The sequence below is a fragment of the Xenopus laevis genome, chromosome 4S, assembly GCF_017654675.1.
Source record: "Xenopus laevis strain J_2021 chromosome 4S, Xenopus_laevis_v10.1, whole genome shotgun sequence".
Lineage (NCBI taxonomy): Eukaryota > Metazoa > Chordata > Amphibia > Anura > Pipidae > Xenopus > Xenopus laevis.
Window position 1 is genome coordinate 37,169,458 of NC_054378.1, and position 23,440 is coordinate 37,192,897.

Here is a 23,440-nt window from a genome sequence, read left to right on the forward strand (position 1 = left end):
ATCCTTATTAAAAGCAAGACCAGCCTATTTGGTTTTTTAATGTTTACATGATTTTCTAGTTGACTTAAGCTATGAAGATCCAAATAATGGAAAGATCTGTTATCTGGAAAACCCCAGTCCCAAGCATTCTGTATAATAGGTCCCATACCTGTACCAGCACATTTACCCATAACATACTATCAGATCCTTGTTCTACTATCAAACCAACAAGCACACCTGTTGCTATCTGTAACGTCAATGATGAAATGTAATATATATGTGAAAAATTCAAGGGGAATGCATTGTTCCTTTGTTTGTCATTGTCAAAGCAATTAAATAAAATTAGGTATGTAGATCATTTATAAATGCTTTATTATAAATTATAAACTGCAATTTCTTTACCCGAAATACAGAACTTTTACCAAAACATCAACCAACCCACTGACACATACTCTGAACAGCATGTACAAGTATTGCATGATTTACAAATGTGATAAAATGCAATAAAGGGGTGGTACACCTGTAAATTAACTTTTATTACTATGGGGCACATTTACAAAGCTCGAGTGAAGGATTCGAATTAAAAAAACTTCGAATTTCGAAGTGTTTTTTGGGCTACTTCGACCATCGAATGGGCTACTTCGACCTTCGGCTACGAATCGAACGATTCGAACTAAAAATCGTTCGACTATTCGACCATTCGATAATCGAAGTACTGTCTCTTTAAGAAAAACTTCGACCCCCTAGTTCGGCAGCTAAAAGCTACCGAACTCAATGTTAGCCTATGGGGAAGGTCCCCATAGGCTTACCTGCGTTTTTTTGATCGAAGGAATATCCTTCGATCGATGGATTAAAATCCTTCGAATCGTTCGATTCGAAGGATTTAATCGTTCGATCGAACGAATAATCCTTCGATCGTTCGATCGCAGGATTTGCGCTAAATCGTTCGACTTCGATATTCGAAGTCGAACGATTTTAGTTCCTGGTCGAATATCGAGGGTTAATTAACCCTCGATATTCGACCCTTAGTAAATCTGCCCCTGAATGTTATAGAATGGCCAATTCTAAGCAACTTTTTAATTGGTCTTCATTTTTTCTTTTTAATAGGTTTTGAATTATTTGCCACCTTCTTCTGACTATTTCCAGCTTTCAAATGAGGGTCACTAACCCCATGAACAAAAGACAAATGCTCTGCAAGGCTACAAACATATTGTTACTATTACTTTGTATTATTCATCTTTCTATTCATGGCCACTCTCATTCAAAGTCCAGACCCTTGTTCAAATCAATGCATGGTTGCTAGGGTAATTTCAACCCTAACAACCAGATTGCTAAAATTGCAAATTAGAAAGCAGTTGCATAAAAATATACATCTCTCAAATAATAAGAAAAGGAAAAACAATTGTCTCAAAATATCACTCTCTACATCAGTGATCCCCAACCAGTAGCTCATGCGCAACATGTTGCTCCCCAACCCCTTGGATGTTGCTGCCTGAGGCCTCAAAGCAGGTGCTTATTTTTAAATTCCTGGCTTAGTGGAAAGTTTTGGTTGCTGAAAAAACACTTAAACAGGTATGGAACCTGTTATCCAGAATGCTCGGGACCTGGGGTTTTCCGAATAATAGATCTTTCCGTAATTTGGGTCTTCATGCCTTATCTACTTGAAATTTATTTAAACATTAAATAAACCCAATAGGCTGGTTTTTCTTCCAATAAGGATTAATTATATCTTAGTTGGGATCAAGTACAAGTTACTGTTTTATTATTACAGAGAAAAAATTTGATTATTTGGATAAAATGGAGTTTTGGATTAATTTGGAGCTTTCTGGATACTGGGTTTCCGGATAAGGGATCCTATACCTGTACTGCCAAACAGAGCCTCATGTAGGCTACCAGTCCATATAGTGGCTACCAAACAGCCAATCACAGCTCTTATTAGACATCCCCATGGACTTGTGTTGCTCTCCAACCCTTTTTACATTTAAATGTGGCTCACAAGTAAAAAAGGTTGGGGACCCTTGCTCTACATCATACTAAAAGTCAATTTAAAGGTGAATAACACCAAATTGTTGCAAGTGGAGTCACCAACAATGGGATTTGCAGGCAATTCAGTCAGTTGCCTGTAATGATGAGTGAAAATGTAAGAAGCGTTTTGCTGCAGATTTGACCAGCAACGTAACTAGAGGGGGGCAGGCCCTGGCGCGGATGCGCAGTTGGGCCCCCCTGCCCCCCGCCGTACGCCAGGAACCGGCGGAATTTGAGGGGGGCGAGCTGTCAGGGGGTCCCTGAGGGGGTGTGGGCCCTGGCCCAATCGCACACTCTGCTCCCCCGATAGTTACAATGTAATTCTCCTACCACACACCTGTAGTTCACCAATCCTGCAATTGGTGGTGCGTTCCTTCTGTTGACCCGGCCGGGTCCCTTAGCAACCAATGTGTATAAGAAACGGATCCGCACACACGATGATTAATGCAGTCGGGGAATATCCCCTTTTATTCAGCCACCAAACATCAACGTTTCGGGGGGGAACACTGATGAAGGGTGGGTGTTCCCCCCGAAACGTTGATGTTTGGTGGCTGAATAAAAGGGGATATTCCCCGACTGCATTAATCATCGTGTGTGCGGATCCGTTTCTTATACACATCCCCCGGTAGTTACGCCACTGGATTTGACGCCCATAGAATTCAATGCATTTCGGCGTATTTTTGCCGTTTCCCAAATTTTTGTTGAAACAAAGCCGGTTATATTCGCCTATAACTAGTTGCATGTGTAGGCACACCACACTAGGGAAACCCTGAGAGCCCCCTTCCACTTTTGTGTTATGTTCTTTGCAGTTGCACTCAAATGTTCTGGATTCATCTGAGCCAGACAGGCCAGCGTATTGGCACACTTGCAAGTTTTAAGGAGCATGTATAGGGGATACAAGACTATTTGTGCACATACAATGTTGGTCTGTAATGGAGTCATACCTTGCATTCAGGCACACAAGCACAAGATAAAATATAAGGGCTTATTTAGGACTGCAGCTGCAATTGCAGTAGCATAAAAATGGATGTAGTTGTGTGTAGTAGGCTTGGGCAAATTTAACCTGTTTAGTTTCGCCAAAAATCAGCCGCTGGAAAATGTCGCTGACATCCATTAAAGTTTATGGGCGTCCAAATAATTTTGATGTACGGCAATTTTTTTTGACGCGCGACACCATACAAGTCTATGGGCGTCATTTCCAAGGTGAAACAAGGCGAAAAAATTCACCATTGCTAGTGTGTAGTGATACCATTCATTAAAGGTAGGTGTGCCCCTAAACACACACCGCACTCATCTGGGAAGAAGCACACTCAAGTGCACCTATTAGCACAGGGACCGTGGAGCTACTATCAGCTTGATTCGAGAGTTCCTACTGTGTGTTTTTTTAATATGTGCATCACATCTGTGTCATTTTGACACCGAGCACTAGAAATGGCATTATCTGGACACAAACAATCTTAAAGTAACAGTAACACCAAAAAATGAATGTATTTTAAAGTAATAAAAATATAATGCAGTGTTGCCCTGCACATGGAAGACTGATGTTTGCTTCAGGAACATACTATAGTTTACTGTATATAAATAAGCTGCTGTGTAGCAATGGGGGCAGACATTCAAAGGATAAAAGGCTCAGGTTACACAGCAGATAGCAGATAAGCTCTGTAGAACATAATGGTGTTATCTGTTATCTGGTATTTAACCAAATAGCCTTTTTTCAATTGCCACCTTTGCTACTCAGCAGCTTGTTTATATGAACTATAGTAGTGTTTCTGAAGCAAACAGATAAGTTTTACCAGTGCACAGCAACCGTACATTATATTTACTTTAAAACACTTTGGTGTTACGGTTCCTTTAAATTCAGTTGCGCACAATGCATCAATCAGGATGGAATTAATTGCTTCAGATTCAACTCCCCATTGTGTCCACAATTACACTAGCATTGTGGGGAAAACATTTTTTGGAGAAAAAACTGGGACATTGTGTCCAAAATTGTACATTACACACTGCTAAATGTAAATGAGACCTAGTATAATTTTATTATACAGAACTTCAAATTATAAATGAAAAATCTTTTGCAACTGTCGTGGTGAGAGTTCATGGATTTTATCCTAGTGTTCCTAGTTATGCAACCCTGTTTATTTCCATGTTCATAAAATAAAATAACCATGGAATAAAGCATAAAAAAATAACAGTGGAACAAAACTGAGAACAGAATGGATCTAAAACACAAGAGAAAGACTTCTGGAGGAAAGGCCTTAATAAAAATAGAAGAAAAACAGAATAAGTAGATTAACAAAGGTTTTGCAGCTGGAAGCCAGCAAACAGCAGGAGAATCATTGTAATGTACAATTCAACCATTGCATTTTTGAAATGTAACATATTAGTTCTTTTGTGTTTTTTTTGCAAGCACTCGGGTTCAGAAACTGTGTCCATTTAAAAACTCTGAGTGGGGCTGAAGCAGTAAAACAATTGTTCACCATGGTCACATGCTGCACATTTTTCAAGGTCTTTTCTGCTGAAAGCAGAACAGTACTATGCAGTCACTTCATATGACCTAACAGTGAAGGGCATTTCACAGCTCAGACCACCTACTGAATGGACAAATTCCTTTACGGATGTCACTGCCCTGCATTCGACTTCCCAACCTCTCTCTGGAAATACTGCAGAGTACCAAAAACAGTGACATGTCATAACTCACCAGGGTTCACTTCCATGTGTTATACTGGGTAAAAGATAAAATGAAACCGATAAATAAATGAGCACTCTGTAGATCTTTGTGTGTCTGAAATATGTTTCTTCCTTTTGCTCTGTATGAAAGCCAAATATTTTTGAAATACGTTAGGATATCCTGGGCATAATTAGTATTTTTTGTTTCCTCATACTAAAAATTGCATGCTTATTATTATTCAGATACTTTATTAATATAGTCATGATATATTCTACATTGATTTACTTAAATTGTTCAATATTTCTGTTAATCTTTTATCCTATGGGGCTTAGAATAGATCCCACCCACACAATCCGTCACATGTGTGTATTAGTCAAAACCGCTAAAGAATCTAGATTTATTATTGCCTCTGGGTTTGAGCATTCGACTCCTAAAACCAAGGGGCTGATTCACTATGGGTCGAATATCGAGGGTTAATTAACCCTCGATATTCGACTAGGAATTGAAATCCTTCAACTTCGAATATCGAAGTCAAAGGATTTAGTGCAAATTCTGCGATTGTACGATCGAAGGATTATTCCTTCGATCGAACGATTAAATCCTTCGATCGAACGATTAAATCCTTCGAATCGAACGTTTCGAAGGATTTAAATCCAACGATCGAAGGAATATCCTTTGATCAAAAAAACTTAGGCAAGCCTATGGGGACCTTCCCCATAGGCTAACATTGACTTCGGTAGCTTTTATCTGCCGAACTAGGGGGTCGAAGTTTTTTTTAAAGAGACAGTACTTCGACTATCGAATGGTCGAATAGTCGAACGATTTTTACTACGAATAGTTCGATTCGAAGTCGTAGTCGAAGGTCGAAGCAGCCCATTCGATAGTCGAAGTAGCCCAAAAAATACTTCGAAATTCGAAGTTTTTTTACTTCGAATCCTTCACTCGAATTTAGTGAATCGGCCCCCAAGTGTGAGTTTATCCACAGTACAGCACTTTAACCAAAATACCAGCCCACTGATGCATATTTTAAATAGCATGTACAGTAGTGCAAGTAGCGCATGATTTAATTGTTGCACACTTTTTTTGTGCAAGAGGAGTCACCAACAATGACATATTTGCTGGCAATTTACTAGATACAAGTCAGTTGACTGTGTAGGCACAGCACGCTAAGAAACTCTAAGGAAGAGCCCTTCTTGAGCTCCCTTGCACTTTTGTGCCATGTTCCTGCAGGTACACAATTCAACAGGGCTGGCTGGGCCAGTTTAGGGAGCATATATAGGAGCAAAGTACTGTGCTTTTTTAACTACGTCCAAGTGCACACAATTGTTAATCCATTTGAGTGCTTTACATAACATAACACAATTCTAATGTTGTAAGGTCTGCCAGTTACTTAGATTCTAGAAAATGTACATATGATAACTGTAAAGGAAGAGCAAATGTCAGGCACTTCAGTTAGTTCATAGGGATTCAGTATGTTAACTTTTTGGATTGTATTTCAATAATGTCCTGTCTGTCAAGTGATTTGTGAGTTGGAGGTTTTAAGTCCAACTCCGTGTTACAGGGTTACATGGTATCATTTTAGAATTGATCATACTGTCTGACTGCATATTACTCAGTCGATAACCTTTGCTTGATCAATTATTATGTCGATCAAAAACATGGGTGGTATTAAACAAAACCAATTAGTAAGGTATGTTCTAGTGAGCAAAATGTTTTGCCAGGATTCGTCATTAAAAAGATGCCCATAGACCCCAATGGGTGCAAATATTAGATGTGCATTCCAAAAAATTGACGCCGATAGACTTCAAGGCATTTGGCAAATTTGGCGCCATTTTGAGAATTTTCAGTTGCCTCACACAGGCAACTTCGGGCGACTATAGAAAACGCATTGCCACGTGTGCATTAGCGTAGGCGACTTTACATTGTAGCCTATGGGAAAAAACGATGAGGCAGTTCGGGGAGATTGTCGCTCAGAAGACGAGGCGATTAGTTGTCAGGCGACAAAATCTCCCCGAATGTCCTTATGTGGCCTTACCCATATGTGGATATTATTCCAGCTGCCTTGTCATACCCTGTATAGAGGCTGAACACTGTCACTCATGCTTGTTGCATAGGGCAGAAGTAGTTCTACTGTGTTAAAGAAACAGTAACACCAAAAAATTTAAGTGTTTTAAAGTAAAGAAAATATCATGTAGTGTTGCCCTGCACTGGTAAAATGGATCTGTTTGCTTCAAAGACACTACTATTGTTTATATAAACAAGCTGCTGTGGAGCAATGGCGGAAATTTAAAAATGGCTATATGGCACAGGTTAACTAATGGATAACAGATAACACCATTAGACAGACAGAGCTTATTTGCTATCTGCTGTCTAACTTGAGCTTTTTCTCCTTTGAATGGCTGCCCCCATTGCTACACAGCAGCTTATTTATATAAACAATAGTAGTGTTTCTTAAGCAAACACAGCAGTTTTACCAGTGCAGGGCAACACTACATTATATTTTCATTACTATAAAACACTTTTAATTTTTAATGTTACTGTTCCTTTAAGACAGTTCCCTCTGGGAGTTTATCATGTAACATGTGACAGAGCTTTACATAAGATTATTAGTTGCAGTATATACACATTCACTCCTTCCTATACTGCTAGCCTTGGGGGGTGTTAGAAATCTTTTTGATGCTCGTCTTTTTATTTTGACGCAAAACACCATACGTCTATGGGTGTCATTTTTTTGGCGAAACAAGGCAAAAAAATTTGCCCATCCCTACTGATCTCAAGTGAGGAGCGCCAAAGCATAGTAGCGATCCCTTATGGAATTCTGCCTTTGAATATTGCCTTGGGGTGAGGTTGGCAAGGTCCTATTTATTTGATAAAATGTTAATAAATGCTGCGGCCATTTTTACCATTTCTGGCTCCTTGTGTTTCATTACTGTGTCTAACTAAGGGATCAATGGGATGGCTGAAGATGAAGGGTCATTTGAGGAGTCCCATTGTCAAGATTAGGGAAGCGCAAATTTTTTCGCCTTGTTTCGTGGTGGAAATGATGCCCATAGACTTGTATGGTGTTGTGCGTCAAAAAAAAAAAAAAAAAGACGCATGTCAAAATTTCGCCGCACAGAAATTTTTTAGTGATGCCAATACACTTTAATGGGTGTCAGCGACATTTTGCCAGCGGCAAATTTTGGGCGAAACTAAACTGGTCAAATTCGCCGTCCCTATTCAAGATTCTGCAGTTATTTCAACCAAAGCTCTTTCGGTTTTTTAAAAAAAATACACTGATGTAAAACACTTTGATTCTTATTTCATGAAAGTTATTGTGTCAAAATAAAATGTATCATATATAATTATAATCTGAATTCAAATGTCTTAATTCTATTCAAAAAAAGTTGGCATTCTGCTAAAGTTGCTATTAAAGCAATTAGCATTATGGTACATTATTAAAGTTAATTGTTAAATTAAAGCTGAATGTTATGGTGAAAGCCGCTCTTTGACTTTTTGTCTTGGAAAATGTGAACTTTAGATAATTGTCTACATAATTATCTGCCTATTCCTATTGAGCACAATGAACTTTAGACAATACCTTGTGCAGTTGAGTACTTTGTAGTGACCTTTAGACTATATGAAAGTTATCCAACCTTATCTGCCAGGTTAGGGTCATGATTGATTTTAACAGTCTTTGTTATAAAATCATACTTCCATGATATGTCCACAGAGTTTTTAACATGTTTTCAGGATGGTTTTTTTGTATGCTGTATAGAAACTGTCTGCCCATTTGGGTTGTTCTATTACTATATATCTAGAATCTGTTACTTTTAAAATCTTGGGGCACTTAACCAAATTATATATAGTCCCAATTAGCCCAAATTGGAAATATGGGTTACAGTTGGCACTCAGCATTTAAAGTGCAATGTTTTCAGATGTTCTGCAGAATAAAGCTGCTAAAGAGCCGACCCATGGAGTTTACAGAGGTCATGAAGTCACCTTTAAATACTAAACATACTTATAATAATTACATACAGATGATAAACATACATTTTGTCATTAAAATACATTTTGTTAAAAAGAAAAACTGATGTAGTAAACATATTTGCTTGCAATCAGCATGATAGATCCCCCTCTAAATATGTTCCAGACTCAATAAAGCCTTTACAAACAATTTAGATCAGTGTTCTCAATCATTTCAATCTGTGCAGACCACTTTAACTGCCATTTGTGATTGATGTTTCCATGTTGACTGCAGGCAAGCACAATTCCATTTTAAGCCAGAGCATAAACTTCCATTTTCATTTTATATGTTGAATGTACACTGTAACTCTATGAGATAGTGTACAGATCAGTATTTCTGTAGGTCAGTTGCCCTCCAGAAAGCAAACATGGATCAGATGTCTTGTAAATTACATTGTTAGGTAATTTGAAATCATGATACCCATGAAGGTTATTTTGTGCTTTCAGGACATTATGGTTGAGCAAGCTGCATACTTAAGTAATCCTATAACCCTGCCCCAATGCATTCATAGCACACATGTTTTATTAATACATAGTATATTTTATTTTGCTGCATTCAGGTTGTGTGGAAATAGTATTTTAGAATTATATTGTTTCAGTCAGTGATACTTACACAGACAGCCTGGATTGTGATCTGTCAATCAGCTATTTTTTTATACCTTTTAAACTTTAATGTGGGGTGAGTGACTGAAAGTGATATATTGCTCATGTCCTTATGTGTTGAAAGCATAAAAGACAACAAACCTTACTAGGACTCCATAGTAACCTTACATGTGAAAATCTAAAGCAGCCACTGGTGTCAAATAACCTGCTCCATCCTATGTAATGAGATAAAAATTGAATGGTAAAGGTGGCAGCTTATTAGTTGGTTTACAGTTGGTTCTCTTTTAAATAAGTTTAATAACTTACTTAATTTACTTGTCTTTTTTAGCATTTGAAAATAAAATGCACTCCTATGTCAGAAACTTCTAAAGGTTGGCAGATCACTTATAGAAAACATTGGAGCTCATTTATCAACACTGGGCAAATTTCTCCATGGGCAGTAACCTATAGCAACCAATCGTGATTAGCCTTTTGAAGCCAGCTGCAAGTAGAACAACGAATGCAGCAATTTGATTGGCTGCCATGGGTTACTGCCCATCGGAAAATTTTTCCCAGTGTTGATAAATGACCCCATTGACTTCCAGATCCTTGAGCATTAACAAGTTAATGGTTCAAGTGTCTGAAGATGGATGCAGTTGTTTTTACAGAAGGATATCCATGTTTCTCTCTGAGAAAACAATCTCCAGCAAAATGCCCCATTTACCTTTTCCTATCAGGCTCCCTAAAAATACTATTTATATTCGTGAAGAACAACCATGTGACATTACAATGCATAATTATTAAATAATTAAAGCAATACACATTTACCAATGAGGGTTCCAAATGCATCCAGTACCGTAATCGTTTAGACAAATATGTGGTTGGCTTGTAAATAATCTTACCTTCATTATTCTTGATTGTAAAGTTTGGATTGTTAGCCATGTCTGGTAGAAGACTATAAATGAAAAAGTGCCCATTCCTTGGATCATCTTTGTCAATGGCACTAACTGTCTGAATGATCTGCAAAAAACAAAGCGTAGTTCCATAAAGAATTAATAACATACATTTTTACTTATGGGAGGTTATTTATCAAAATCCAAATTTTTCTGATATTTTATTTAAAAAAATTCCAACCAAATTAGAATCCATGATTCGACCTTAGCTTGAATTAATTGGACTGAGGAACAACAAGATAAAATTGCACGAAAACCCGAATTGTATGATTTTTTTCAGAGCTTTGTAGAGAATTGTATGATTTTTTTGGGCTTTTTCCGGAAAAGTCCAAATTTTTCAGATTTTTGCCAGAGAAGCCCAAAATAGTTGAATTTCCAGGCTATTTAAAGTGCACACTACAGAAACTTCCAAATAGGATATGGACTGCTCCCATTGACTTACAGTATATACAACCTCAGCTGGTCTGAGATGGTGGATTTTTGAATTTGGACTTTTTGCATCCTAGGGGCATAATAAATCTCGAAAAATCTGAGATTTTTTCCACTCAAAAATTTGGTGTTATAGTTTATATTAAGGGGGTTATTTACTAAAATCCGAATGCAAAAATCACAAATGTATGGGAATTTATTAAACCCCGAGGATGGAAAAGTCCAAATCTGAAAATCTGGCATCTCAGACCTGTAGAAGTTGCATATAAGTCAATGGGAGAAGTCCCAATGATCTTTTGATGTGCGATGGGTTTTTCGGGTGAAAATTACAAAAAAATCGGATGAAAAAATCGGAAAAATTTGTGAAAATCTGATTTTTTTTTCCAGTAAAGCAAATTTTTGGGAAAATGTAATCATAAATAAGCATAAAAAACCCGAGCGGATTTGATTGGAGTTTGTAGCAGAAAATATTGAGATAAATTTGGACTTTGATAAATAACCCCCAAAGTGTATGGCAGGCTCCTAACATAATTAATTTTATTATAATTTGTAGAAAGTATATGTACCACACTGCTATTGAGAAAAACAGAGGTGATCTGAGCATAAAAATTTTCTTGTGGTCATTGCCTATTGACCAACTAAATAATTACTTTTAAAGGAACAGTTCAGTGTGAAAATAAAAACTGGGTAAATAGATAGGCTGTGCAAAATAAAAAAATGTTTCTAATATAGTTAGTTAGCCAAAAATGTAATATATAAAGGCTGGAGTGAACAGATGTCTAATAAAACAGTCAGAATCCAACTTCCTGCTTTTCAGCTCTATAACTCTGAGCTAGTCAGTGACTTGAAGGGGGGCCACATGATACATATCTGTTCAGTGAGTTTGTAATTGATCCTCAGCATTCAGCTCAGATTCCAAAGCAACAGATATGACCCATCTGCTCCCCCCCCTCAAGTCTCTGGTTACTGCCTGATAGCCAGGGTAACCAGTCAGTGTAAACCAAGAGAGCTGAAAAGCAGGAAGTAGTGTTCTGACTGACATGTTATACATCAAATCACTCTAGCCTTTATACATTACATTTTTGGCTAACTAACTATATTAGAAACATTTTTTATTTTGCACAGCCTATCTATTTACCCAGTTTTTATTTTTACACTGAACAATTCCTTTAAATGATATAATGTACACATAAAGGGTTAGAAATTCTTAGAACCTGCTTTTTTCCCAAATAAAGGATTGTTTCATAATATGGGTCACCAAGCTTTCAGGCTACTATTAAACATATAAATAAGTCCCAATAAGATTGGTTTGCCAGCAATATGGATTTATGGAGCTTAGTTACCATCAAGTATGAACTAATATTTTATTATTACAGAGAAAAAGGAAATAACTTTGAAATACGTTTGTGTTACTGATGGGGGTGGGTGAGTAAAAAAAACAAAAACTTGTGGGTGGTAAGGGGATAAGCACCTGGACTATATATGAAATATGTGCCTGCACCCACTACCATTGCAACATAGACACGTGCCTCTTCTGCTTACCCCTTGTTCTGGCCCTGCTTACATCTAGGGGCCGATTCACTAAATTCGAGTGAAGGATTCGAAGTAAAAAAACTTTGAATTTCGAAGTATTTTTTGGGCTACTTCGACTATCGAATGGGCTACTTCGACCTTCGACTACGACTTCGAATCGAAGGATTCGAACTAAAAATCATTCGACTATTCGACCATTCGATAGTCGAAGTACTGTCTCTTTAAAAAAACTTCGACCCCCTACTTCGGCAGCTAAAAGCTACCGAAGTCAATGTTAGCCTATGGGGAAGATCCCCATAGGCTTTCCTAAATTTTTTTGATCGAAGGATATTCCTTCAATTAAAATCCTTCGAATCGTTCGATCGAAGGAATAATCCTTCGATCGTACGATCGCAGTATTTGCGCTAAATCCTTCGACTTCATTATTCGAAGTCGAAGGATTTCAATTCCTAGTCGAATATTGAGGGTTAATTAACCCTCGATATTCGACCCTTAATGAATCAGCCCCCTAAAGTATAACAAAACATTAGCCAATGTATTAAAACTAATAATGATAGAAGCTGAAATTTAAATTAATGCAGATATTGAGCAATGGTTTACTTATTTGGGGATGAGAGAAATATTTCACCATGAAAAATCCACCCTTAGATTCTAATGCATAGTAAAAAAAATTTGGGCCATTTAAAAAAAAGTTGCATGACAACCCCTCCCCTCTTGACTTAAATGCATTTTTACAATTTTGTTGCCGTGAATATTCGTCCATCATTAATTATAACGCTTCAAGAATAATGAAGTCAGGGAGGGACCTTTTTCCTCTTTTAAATATTTATATACCAGACTCCATAGTAAACCTATTATTATATAATTTCAACTGTATGTTATCTCAAAGTAAAAAGCATCAGGCGATGCTGTTAAATGTAACCCTTGAGACTTTTGGATTAAGGATTGTGTTTTGTGAACTGCAAACTGCACTGAGTGGCAACTAGTCCTACAACCATTTAACTTATATCAACTGATATTCACTCACATTGTTAGTTGACATGTCATTTTAAATGGACATCCCTCACATAGACAGGGGAAAGCAGAGTACTGCCTTCTCATTGCCTATTGCTGAACTACAGTCCAATGATAAAGTAATGCTCCTCCACCTAACCCTGTTAAAGTATGACAAAATGGTAGTTGAACTAAGTGTCTCTCCTGAATCTGTGATACCAAATAAATGGAAATCTGAAACATATATTAATCTGAAAAGCTTCTAAATGGTAAAACATTGTACCTACTAAATTATTCTATGGTTGCCAGCACTGTTGTGTTTAGTTGTTGTTGTAGTGTTTATTTAGTGAAGAAAAGAACAGAACATCTTCTAATAACTAATTAAAAATATAAATTAGATTCAAAAAGTGCTCAAGGAACCACTTTGAGGAAATGTACTTGCTTTGAGAGTTAGTGACCTCTAACAAACGTGTTTTAATGATTCCACTTTGTATTAAAAATGTATATTTGCACAGTTGTTCTTAATTTGTAAGTATGGCTCAACATCTACTATAATTTAAGCCATATAAATTTAGTGACCAATGACAACCATCAATAAAATTATCTTCAACAAATTTTTTTGGGGGTTGGTGTAAACATATGGGTTAAGTAAGCTTTTAGCATCTCTTCAGTCCTTTCAGTAGTATGAGGTAGGTATTTTGAAATGAAAACTAACATGAAAAAAATCTATGGCCTTTAAAAGCATCATCTTTACTTAGGAGTCCATTGATTTTTTTTCCATCTCTCCCCTGTATTTTATGCTGGTTTACATGGAATAAGTACAGACATGGTCAGTGATGCCAGATAGTTAAAGTAAGTAACAATGGAATATCACTTGCAAACACAGGGTACATTCGATACATATCTGTTAAAAGAAAAATAATAAACAGCGAACAGCGAACAAGTGGGGGGGGAGGGGGAGTGGGCGAACAAAGAAGAAGAGATAAGAGCAAGCCCTACGAGATGCCTTCCAGGTGGAGCCAGCCCAGGGGGCCTTTCCCCTACACACATACAATTGAGCACAAGGATCCATCAGCTATCATAAGAGTGAGCATCTGCAGTAGTCAGAAAGTAGTTCCAGTTACCCCAGATTTTATCATGTAAGTGCAATGTGTTGCCTATTCGGGAGGTCATTTCCTCAAATCTTTTATTACTTTCAAGCCTAGAAATAACCTCCCGAATAGTGGGAAGGGCAGGAGACTTCCATTTGGAGGTGATTGCCAACCGTGCCACCGTCGACACCTGGTTAACCCACTTTTGACCAGCGTTGCCTATACCAGTGACAGGGAGGGCCAACAGCAAATGGGGCATCGCAATATCCAAAGAGGTCTTAAAAACCTTCGTTATCAGCTTAATAATATCCTCCCAAAAAGGAGATAGTTTCCGGCATTCCCATAAAACATGAAATAGAGTGCCATTTTGTTGGTAGCCTCTCCAGCACATAGGACTGCATTGAGCAAACATTTTAGAGAGGCGGTCTGGGGTGAGGTACCACTTCATCATCGTTTTATAAATACTCTCTTTCTACTGGGTACACACAGTCATTTTCTGTGCGTTCTCCCACATCCTTCCCCATTGGGAATGAGACCATTCCTTCCCCCAAGCTTTTTCCCAGTATAGCATGTGAGTGTGCTTGGGGAACGGCTCGTCTGGCATGGCATTGAGTAGGCAATATAATTGTGAGATCAGCCCCTTGTAAGGGAAACCGCTACCTAATATTCTCTCAAATGGAGACAGCTGCACCTGGGGACGTTGCCCAAACAAAGATTGAATGAAGTGTTTAATCTGGAGATATTCCAGCTTTTTCCCCGTGCTCCAGTTACATTTTCTAAACAATTCGTCATATGTGTATAACTGCTTCCTCAGTGGGTTAATAAAATCATTTATCCTATGAAATGCATGTGCCGCCCAATCCAATTGGTATGATGGCCCTTGGCCAGGTTAGAAATCCGGATTAGCAGAAAGCAGCAACAAGGCAGAAGGATAGTTGCTGATCCGATATTTCTTTAAGCAACGTTTCCAGATCGAGAGGGTGAAAGTTATGAGCTTTGGGGCCAGAGCTGATAGCTGGTCTCTAGGGTGAGCAGTTAAGATCAGGTTGCTTATATGGTAAGGGAATGTTCAAATGGCTTATAATTGTGCCCACTTAGTAGGCGCCTGAGGTTGCAACCAGACCAGAGTTTGACGCAGATGTGAAGCCTCGTAGTATTTGCTTATGTCTGGAACCGCAAGGCCCCCCTGATGCCGCCCTGCTAAGAGCACTGAACGTGGCAATCTCGGCTTCGCCGTACCCCAGATGTATTTAAGTATCAATTTCTGAATATGGCCTAATTTAGTGACAGGGATGTGAACTGGAATGGTTTCAAACAAGTAGAGAAGTTTAGGAAGCACTGTCATTTTGACTGCGGCTATGCGCCCAAACCAAGATATACTATGGGACCCCCACTCCTGCATGTCTTTCTGAATCCGGTCAACCAGAGGCACAAAATTTGCTTGGTACAGCTGGCGATAATGTGGTGTCAGTTTTACTCCTAGGTAATTTATATGCGACGTCTGCCACTTATAACGGAAAGTCTCCTGAAGTGCCCTCCTAGCTTGACCACCTACGTGAAACAGGAGAGCCTCCGATTTAGCCCAGTTGATTTTGTATCCCGCCACTAAGCTATATTCCTGCAATGTGTGATGTAGATTAGGCAGGGAGATAGAGGGATTACTAAGAGTGAGCAGGACATCATCAGCGAAAAGTGATATCTTATATGTGTCGGGCCCCACTGTAATTCCCGCAATGTCTGGGTGGTCCCTTATCTTGGCAGCCAATGGTTCTATACTGAGGGCGTAAAGCAAAGGAGAAAGGGGGCAGCCCTGCCGTGTACCATTCCTAATATGGATAGGCGTGCCAGCATCACCATTTAATTTCAGGTAGGCAGAAGGGGTCGTGTATAATGATTTGATAGCCTGGAGGAAAGGACCGTGGAATCCCATATGTTGGAGCAGCCTAGTCATATATGCCCAATCCAGTCTGTCGAAGGCTTTCTCCGCATCTAAACTCAGAACAACAGACTGAGTGCCCCGTGATTGAATAATATCAATAAGATCAATGGCCCCGCGAGTATTATTGCCTGCTTGCCGTCCCATCACAAAACCCACTTGTTCAGAGTCTATCAGGCAAGAGTGGGGCTAGGCGCTGAGCCAGTATCTTGAATATCTTCAAGTGAATATCTTCAAGTCACTATTTAAAAGCGCTATAGGCCTATAGCTCCCACACTGCGTCAGGTCCTTTCCCTCCTTGGGAAGCACAGTTATGTATGAGGAAAGCATAGAGGTCGGAATTTGTTCTTTGCCCTGCAGGAAGGTGTTAAAGAGCTCAGCCAGGATGGGGGCAAGGGTAGCCCTAAAGACTTTGTAATATGTATTAGTGTATCCGTCAGGCCCTGGAGATTTGTGGAGAGGGATAGCTCTAAGAACTTCAAGAACCTCGTCCCCTGTAATCTCCCTGTTCAATGTCTCCAGGTCTTCCTCGGTCAGTTTGGGTAAGCGACACCCCTCTAGAAACTGAGCAAGAGAGTGCGATTTAGTATCGGCAGCTCGGGAGGGTGTCGGGAATAGATTATATAGTGTGGAATAGTAGGAATGGAAAGCCTGAGAGATTTGAGTGGGGTTGTGGGTAGCCTCCCCGTCACTGGGACAGATCGTTAAAATTTGGGATTGCCTGGCTCGCCTTTTTAGTTGGTTAGCTAGTAAAGTGTGGGCCTTATTTCCCATTTGATAATATTTCCTCTTATTCCAAAGCAGTGTTTTCTCTGTGTCTAGCAGGGCAAGTTGCTTCAAAGAGGCGCGTAAAGTGCAAATTTCTTGCATCAGGGCCGGGTCAGAGTCATGGCGTACTGCCGATTCTAATTGATACAATTTGGATTCCAATTTGTAAATTTGTTGTCTCTTAGTATGTTTCCTAGCAGTAGAGATGGAAATAAGGTGACCCCAAATGACAGCTTTATGGGCTTCCCAAGTTAAAGCTATGGAATCTATAGACCCCCTGTTCTGCACAAAATACTCTTTCAAATGGTTCTCTATGACTTCCTTGGTGTGAGGGTCATTAAGAATCGTTTCATTCAATCTCCAGTGAGGCTGCTTTGAAATCGCCAGAGGGATCGAAATATTTAAAGTGATGGGAGCATGGTCCGACCATGAGATAGCCTGGATAGAAGAGGTGGTTGGATATTTCAGACAATTTTGGGACACAAAAAAATAATCTAGTCGCATGGAGGTCTGATGAGGGGAGGAGTAAAAGGTGTATCTACGGTGTCTAGGGTGATCGATACGCCACGCATCAAACAGGGCATGGGATCTAATAACCGTGCGGAATTGTTTGGCCTGCCGTGGAACCGGGGAGGTGCGTGAGGGGCAGATGTCCCTATCCATAATCTCAGAGAAAACTAAATTAAAGTCACCCCCTATTAGCAGAATTGTGGAGGAATATTTGGTCGCCAGTGACAAAACTTTGCGTATCGTGCGAAGTTGTTTGGTATTGGGAACATAAACATTGATCAAAGTTATAGGAGTACCCACGTATGAGCCCTGTAACAGCAAGTAATGACCGTTAGGGTCTGCAATATGATTTGTAATCGTCAGGGGGCAATCCTTATGAATCAGAGTCATGACCCTTGCTCTCTTATGGGGGCCAGATGCCTGATAGGTCCTAGTGTACTGTGGAGAATGAAGTTTATTATTATCAGAAGCTTTGAAGTGCGTTTCCTGAAGGAACGCCACTTCAGCTTTAAACCTCTGGATTTCTTTCAAAGCTAGCGTTCCTTTCCTGGGACTGTTAAGTCCTTTCACATTCAAAGAAAATAATCGGACCATTGGAAGACTATGGGTGAGCGTGCTATGCTATAAGGCTCATACGCTGGTGAAATCATACATTGCACAGAAAAATAAGCACAATAAGCAACATTAATCATAGGGAGCAACCAATCAAAGCAAATAACTGACCATTGTAGGCCAACATTGGTACTATTCCGCCCCATGGTGTAAGTTCCAGAGGCCACTGAAAGCATGGACCCTTGAAAATGACCAAACGATAATCCAAAAGCAGGAATGAGCCAAAAAGTGAAAAGATGTTGTATATCCAATATCGTGTTAGTCCTGAGGGCGAGGCAACAAGCGTGGCTCAGGGAAGTGTGCAGTCCAGGGCTCACATAGGGGAGGAAAAAAGAAGGTGGCATAGGAGGTAGCGAATCAAAAGTAACAGTAAACAAAATGAAACACAAAATATGTACAAGCAGTGGTGTTACCTGAACCGGGTAACCTGGGACACTATGGAGATACCCGAGTATCAGTGTCGAGAGAAGCGTCTAGGCAAAAAAACCAACAAGAGAAGGTGTTCGTCCCTATTAGGAACAAACATTGTAGATCAAATCCCGAACAGCTTCAGAACCGCCCATAAGAGCAAAACCAACGAGTATCCAACGTAGGTCGTCTCAAGTCGGAGAGCCAGGTCTGTGCGGTGGGGTAGACGGCAGTCGACTCTTGGTGGAGCCAGTCGTCTCCCATTCCGGAGTCATCCGAAGGGATCGCGAAGGTGTAGCATCTTTAGGCATCGACAGATGAGGCAAGCCAAGCGCACTCAGAAATGTATTGCTTTTCTGCAGGTCTGAGAGAAAATGTTGCTGGCCCTTTATAGAGACAATTAATTTGAAGGGAAACCCCCATCGATACGGGGTGTCGTGTGCTCTTAGATGCTGAGTGACAGGTCTAAAGTCCCTTCTTTTAGCCAACGTGATGGGAGATAAGTCGTTATAGATTTGCAGCTTCACCCCTTGAAATTCAACGTGTGTTGAGTTCCGTGTCACCTGAAGTATTTTCTCCTTACTTTTAAAGTAGTGACAACAGAGTACAATGTCTCTCGGAGCTGACTGGCCGGGTTTCTTAGGACCCAGCGCTCTGTGAGCCCTATCAAATCGCCAAGCTTCAACTGGTAGATCCGGGCAGAGTTTAGAAAATAGAGCTCTGAGGTAGTGCCTGATATCTTTTGGCAGAATGCTTTCAGGGACACCCCGTATACGTAAATTCTGCCGTCGGTTTCTGTTTTCCAGATCTTCACAATGTGATTTGAGGTTGGCCAGTTCTTCCTGTATAGTGAGCTGGTCGTCTTCTAGGGCATTATGCCTCACTATCAAGTTGTCAGAGATAGTTTCCAGCTTATCCACTCTTTGGCCCAAGGAGTGTACCTCCGTTCGAAATTCGTGCACTGCGTCTTTAACTGCACCCGCAATCGCAGCAGTCAGTGAATTACATAGGGCCGATAGCTGAAGTGCAAGTATGTCAGCAGTAACAGGCCGAGAAGTGTAAGAGTCGTCTGCCCTAGCCGAGGAAGTTTCCATCCAGTTGTCTGGAGTGTGTGGGCGCGAGGGAGCATAGGGGCCTGCCTTATGGTCTAATCCGCCATCTTTTGCCTGAGTCAGCTTGTCGGTAGCCACACGAGTAGGCTGGGTTAGTGTCTGGGAGGGGGTCCCACAAGGAGAGCTAGAGGCCGAGGAGTGGCTCATATTCTGATCCCCCATATCGTTCCCAACCCTACGCACCTGGTCTGTGGGCATAAATGCGTGCTGGGCGGGAGTCCACGCAGGGTGACCGATGGGGGAATTGGAGGCCGAAGCATCGTGGCCAGCAAAGTCGTCTCCCCCTTCCCGAGGCTTGCGAGGCTTGTCGGCGGCTGCCAGTCTGTGAAGCGAAGCTGCACGCTTGTGTGAGCTTTTGGGAGCCTTGTCTGGACTAGAGCGCTCCGGATCCGAGTCCGCGCCGCCATCTTGGTCCCGCCGGTGCCTGTTAGAAGCCGCTGATTTGTGAAGAAATGGCGTCAAAGTGCCTGTCGGCTCTAGGTTCTTCTTTTTCCCCATTACCAGAGGGTACAGCTGCGGGATTCCCCGATTGTGTGCCAGAAACCCCTAATATTCGGGGATCTAAAGCCTCTTACTGCGGAGCGACGTAAAACAGCGTCTTCACTCGGTCATGTTGCGCATGCGCCCCCGGAATAACTCTTCTTAACCAATGTCATGGCAGACAATATGCCCTCTAAATGTATGACATAAATGGCATGTATTAAGCCAGATCTCCTAAATGTCACTTTTAGCTTTCACAGATATATAAAGGAAAATAAAGCATGTGAGGGACATTGATATACTAAAAGCATTCTTCTTTGTTTATTGTATCACCTCTGATTAAGAGGCTATATATTTTCTTAGCATTTAAAGAAATCTATGACACAAACGAAAAGGTCAAATCAACAAAAAACATGCTAGATTGATTTAGTGCTACATAAAAAAATGTCAATTGATCCAGCGTGAATTTAAAAGCTCTGGTGCTATAAAACACATTTCTGTAATATTGAAAATACATGGCATAGTCTAAGGTAAAAAAAATGTAAAAGCTTTTACAATCTTGGGTGTGCATTACTTTTCAATCCTCTCAGGAGATTGGCCCTCAGTCCCAGTGCATGGTCAAGAGCCTCTCTACAATGCTAGAAATAGCCTATGGTATGCTTACAAAACATCTTAGGAGGCTAATTTTATAAGTACTTCAAACTTCCTAATGATATGCTATACTGCTAAAAAAAAAGAACCGACAAGCACACAAAAAAAGAGAAAAATATTGGCTTAAACACAATACATTGTGTGTGCAAAAAATGTAAAAACAGTTGCTTGAGGAGTAGTTTATTTTAGCAGTACAGTGACATGTATTGGTCTACTTCAGGTGAAATAACAGTTGATATTGGATATCTTTGCAGCCCATTCTAATGGTTAGCACTGCCACCTTGCAGCTTTTGGGTCCTAGGTTTGATTCCCCCACTGACACTTTCTGCAAGGAGTCTATATGTTGTCATTGTTCTTTTTTGGTTTAGGTCTCTGGGCACTTTGGTTTTCCCCCACTTTCCAAAAAACATGCAGACAGGTTTATTAGTTTCTAATAAGATTTACCCTAGTGAGTGTGAATGTAATAAGAATCCCCACTTGGATAGTGACTGGTGTTGTCATTTCTGTTAAGTGTTGGGGAATATGTCTGTGTTATACAAAAACATTATTATTATTATTATTGTTATTATTATTATGCTGCAATGGGGCAAAATTATACAATGTTAAACATACAAACATTAACCATAGACTGAACTAATAAGCATGAGGTATCACAATTGCATGCTATTTCATTCTTACAGTAGCATGGAATGATTTTCTTGCCGTGAATGGGTTTACCATGGCAACCATTTACAATTACATTTACTGCCAAGTGACTTCCATTGCTCTTTATTCAGCTACTATGATTTCCAACAGTAAGGTAAGGCAGTTTTTTTTTTTACCATTCAGATGTCAATATAAATATGATGAAAAACAAGCTTCATGGATGATCTTGTTTATAAATCAAATGAAAGGAAAGTGACAGTATTTAGTGAAAAAAGCCAAAGTTATTTTTATCAAGGCCACTTAGCGAGTCTTATATTTTCTTCAGCTTTGATATTCTTATCATACAGTAATAGTAAAGCTGTTCAGTAGACTCTAGTTCTTCACTGTTGCTTTAGTGATTAATGATGCCAGAATAAGCAGATGTCCACTTACCTGCCCAGGTTTTCCATTTTCACAAAGAAAAGCTTCATAGTCTGTTGCAAATTCAGGCGCATTGTCATTAACATCGAGAACCTTGATAGCAACAGGCACTCTAGATATCTGACTGTGGTTTCCTAAAAGAACAAATAAAATGCTCAGGCACAGACTTTGCTGCAATGAATCATTTGTCCTGTCCTGTTTAAATGTGTTAATAGAAAGTCATTAAATATAGAGAGAGAAATTAAAGGAAGTAGCGAGCCAACATCTTAGGGAGTCTGAATAAATCTTTAGGAGTAGAAACATTTATTGAGGTTTGTATTGATAGAAAGGTCTTCATAGAATAAACAAGACCAGATAAGCAGGTGATGTTTACTTTCACATACTGTATTCACAGTATTCATTATGCTTTTTGATCTTTTGATCACTTGTTTTTACTTAACTATTTACATGAGAATTACGAATATTGCTTGTGGATGACTATGAGAATATTTAATTCATACAGTAAAACACATTTGTCCCCTAATATACAAATATTAGGTATAAAAATATTACATACATTTGTAATACACAAATATCTGTATAAATGAATTGTGGCAGAAATTGACTAACATCTTTGCCATTCTTGACCATTCTTGACCATCTCACCATCCTATTGGACTTTGGATTGATCATAATCAAAAGGTTCAAAATTAAATATTGATCAGGCATATGGAAAAACATTCACCTAAAGAATAAGAGGCATCTACTTCTCCCCACATGGCATCCAACTGTTTAGACCAAATAGGGCTTAAACAAATCAAAAATGTTCAAAGATCATTTGTTGTCCATTATTATTATTGGATACACTGAAAGTGGACCCTGAAATGTACCTGACATTATGCATTTCTTCTGTGCATGAAATGTGTCTGTATCACTGTTTACCACTGCTACATTGTTCACTAGACTTTGCATCTTTACTAAAAATAAAACCTGCAAAAAGCAATAGAAAGATGAACAACTCCTTGGGAGTTGTATAATAAAGTATACAATCATACACTCAGGGAAAACATAGGGGGGTCATTTATGAACACTGGGCAAATTTGCACCTGTGCAGTTACCCACAGCAACTGATCAGATTTTTGATTGGTTGCTATGGGATACTGCCCAGGTGCAAATTTGCCCAATGTTTATAAATGTTATCAAAATTCATCGAAATCCTTTTTTATTTGTCTTTCTTCCTAAAAGATAACAAAAAAGTTCATTCAGTGCTTATACTGTGAAGTCTTCAATTGATATTAGATTGCAGCTGCCCTTCACTGGTCTACTCTGTTTGACTCCAATACAAAACAAAGAAGAAGAACAACAATATCAATACAGCACCAATATACATTGACATAGCAACTCAGCTTGTTTTATGTACAAAATAAATCTCTGAAGAGACATGCAAAATGGACACTATGGTGAAATACCTTTAATTATGTAAATAAAGTACTAAGTGCAACACGCTGTGCTGTGTTAATTTCATGAAACCTATTTAAAAAGTGCCATGTGCTGTAGATCCTTTAGGTGAGTTAGACCAAGGATAATCAGTCAGCCACCCTATGGTGGTCAATTGCTACTGCTCCTAATCCTTAATCCGTTTTATGTGGAGTGCCACACTT

General features: G+C 39.4%; 1 protein-coding gene across 1 annotated transcript in view; it reads right to left on the reverse strand.

The window, feature by feature from the left end:
• The window catches only part of cdh8.S (cadherin 8 S homeolog), a 265,728-nt gene that overhangs the window by 28,030 nt on the left and 214,258 nt on the right, over positions 1-23,440 (reverse strand). The window contains exons 9-10 of the mRNA XM_018260477.2: positions 21,813-21,934; positions 10,162-10,279 (exon numbers count right to left, since the gene is read on the reverse strand). Of these exons, the coding sequence (XP_018115966.2) occupies positions 10,162-10,279; positions 21,813-21,934 (240 nt within the window). The remainder of the gene's footprint in view (positions 1-10,161; positions 10,280-21,812; positions 21,935-23,440) is intronic.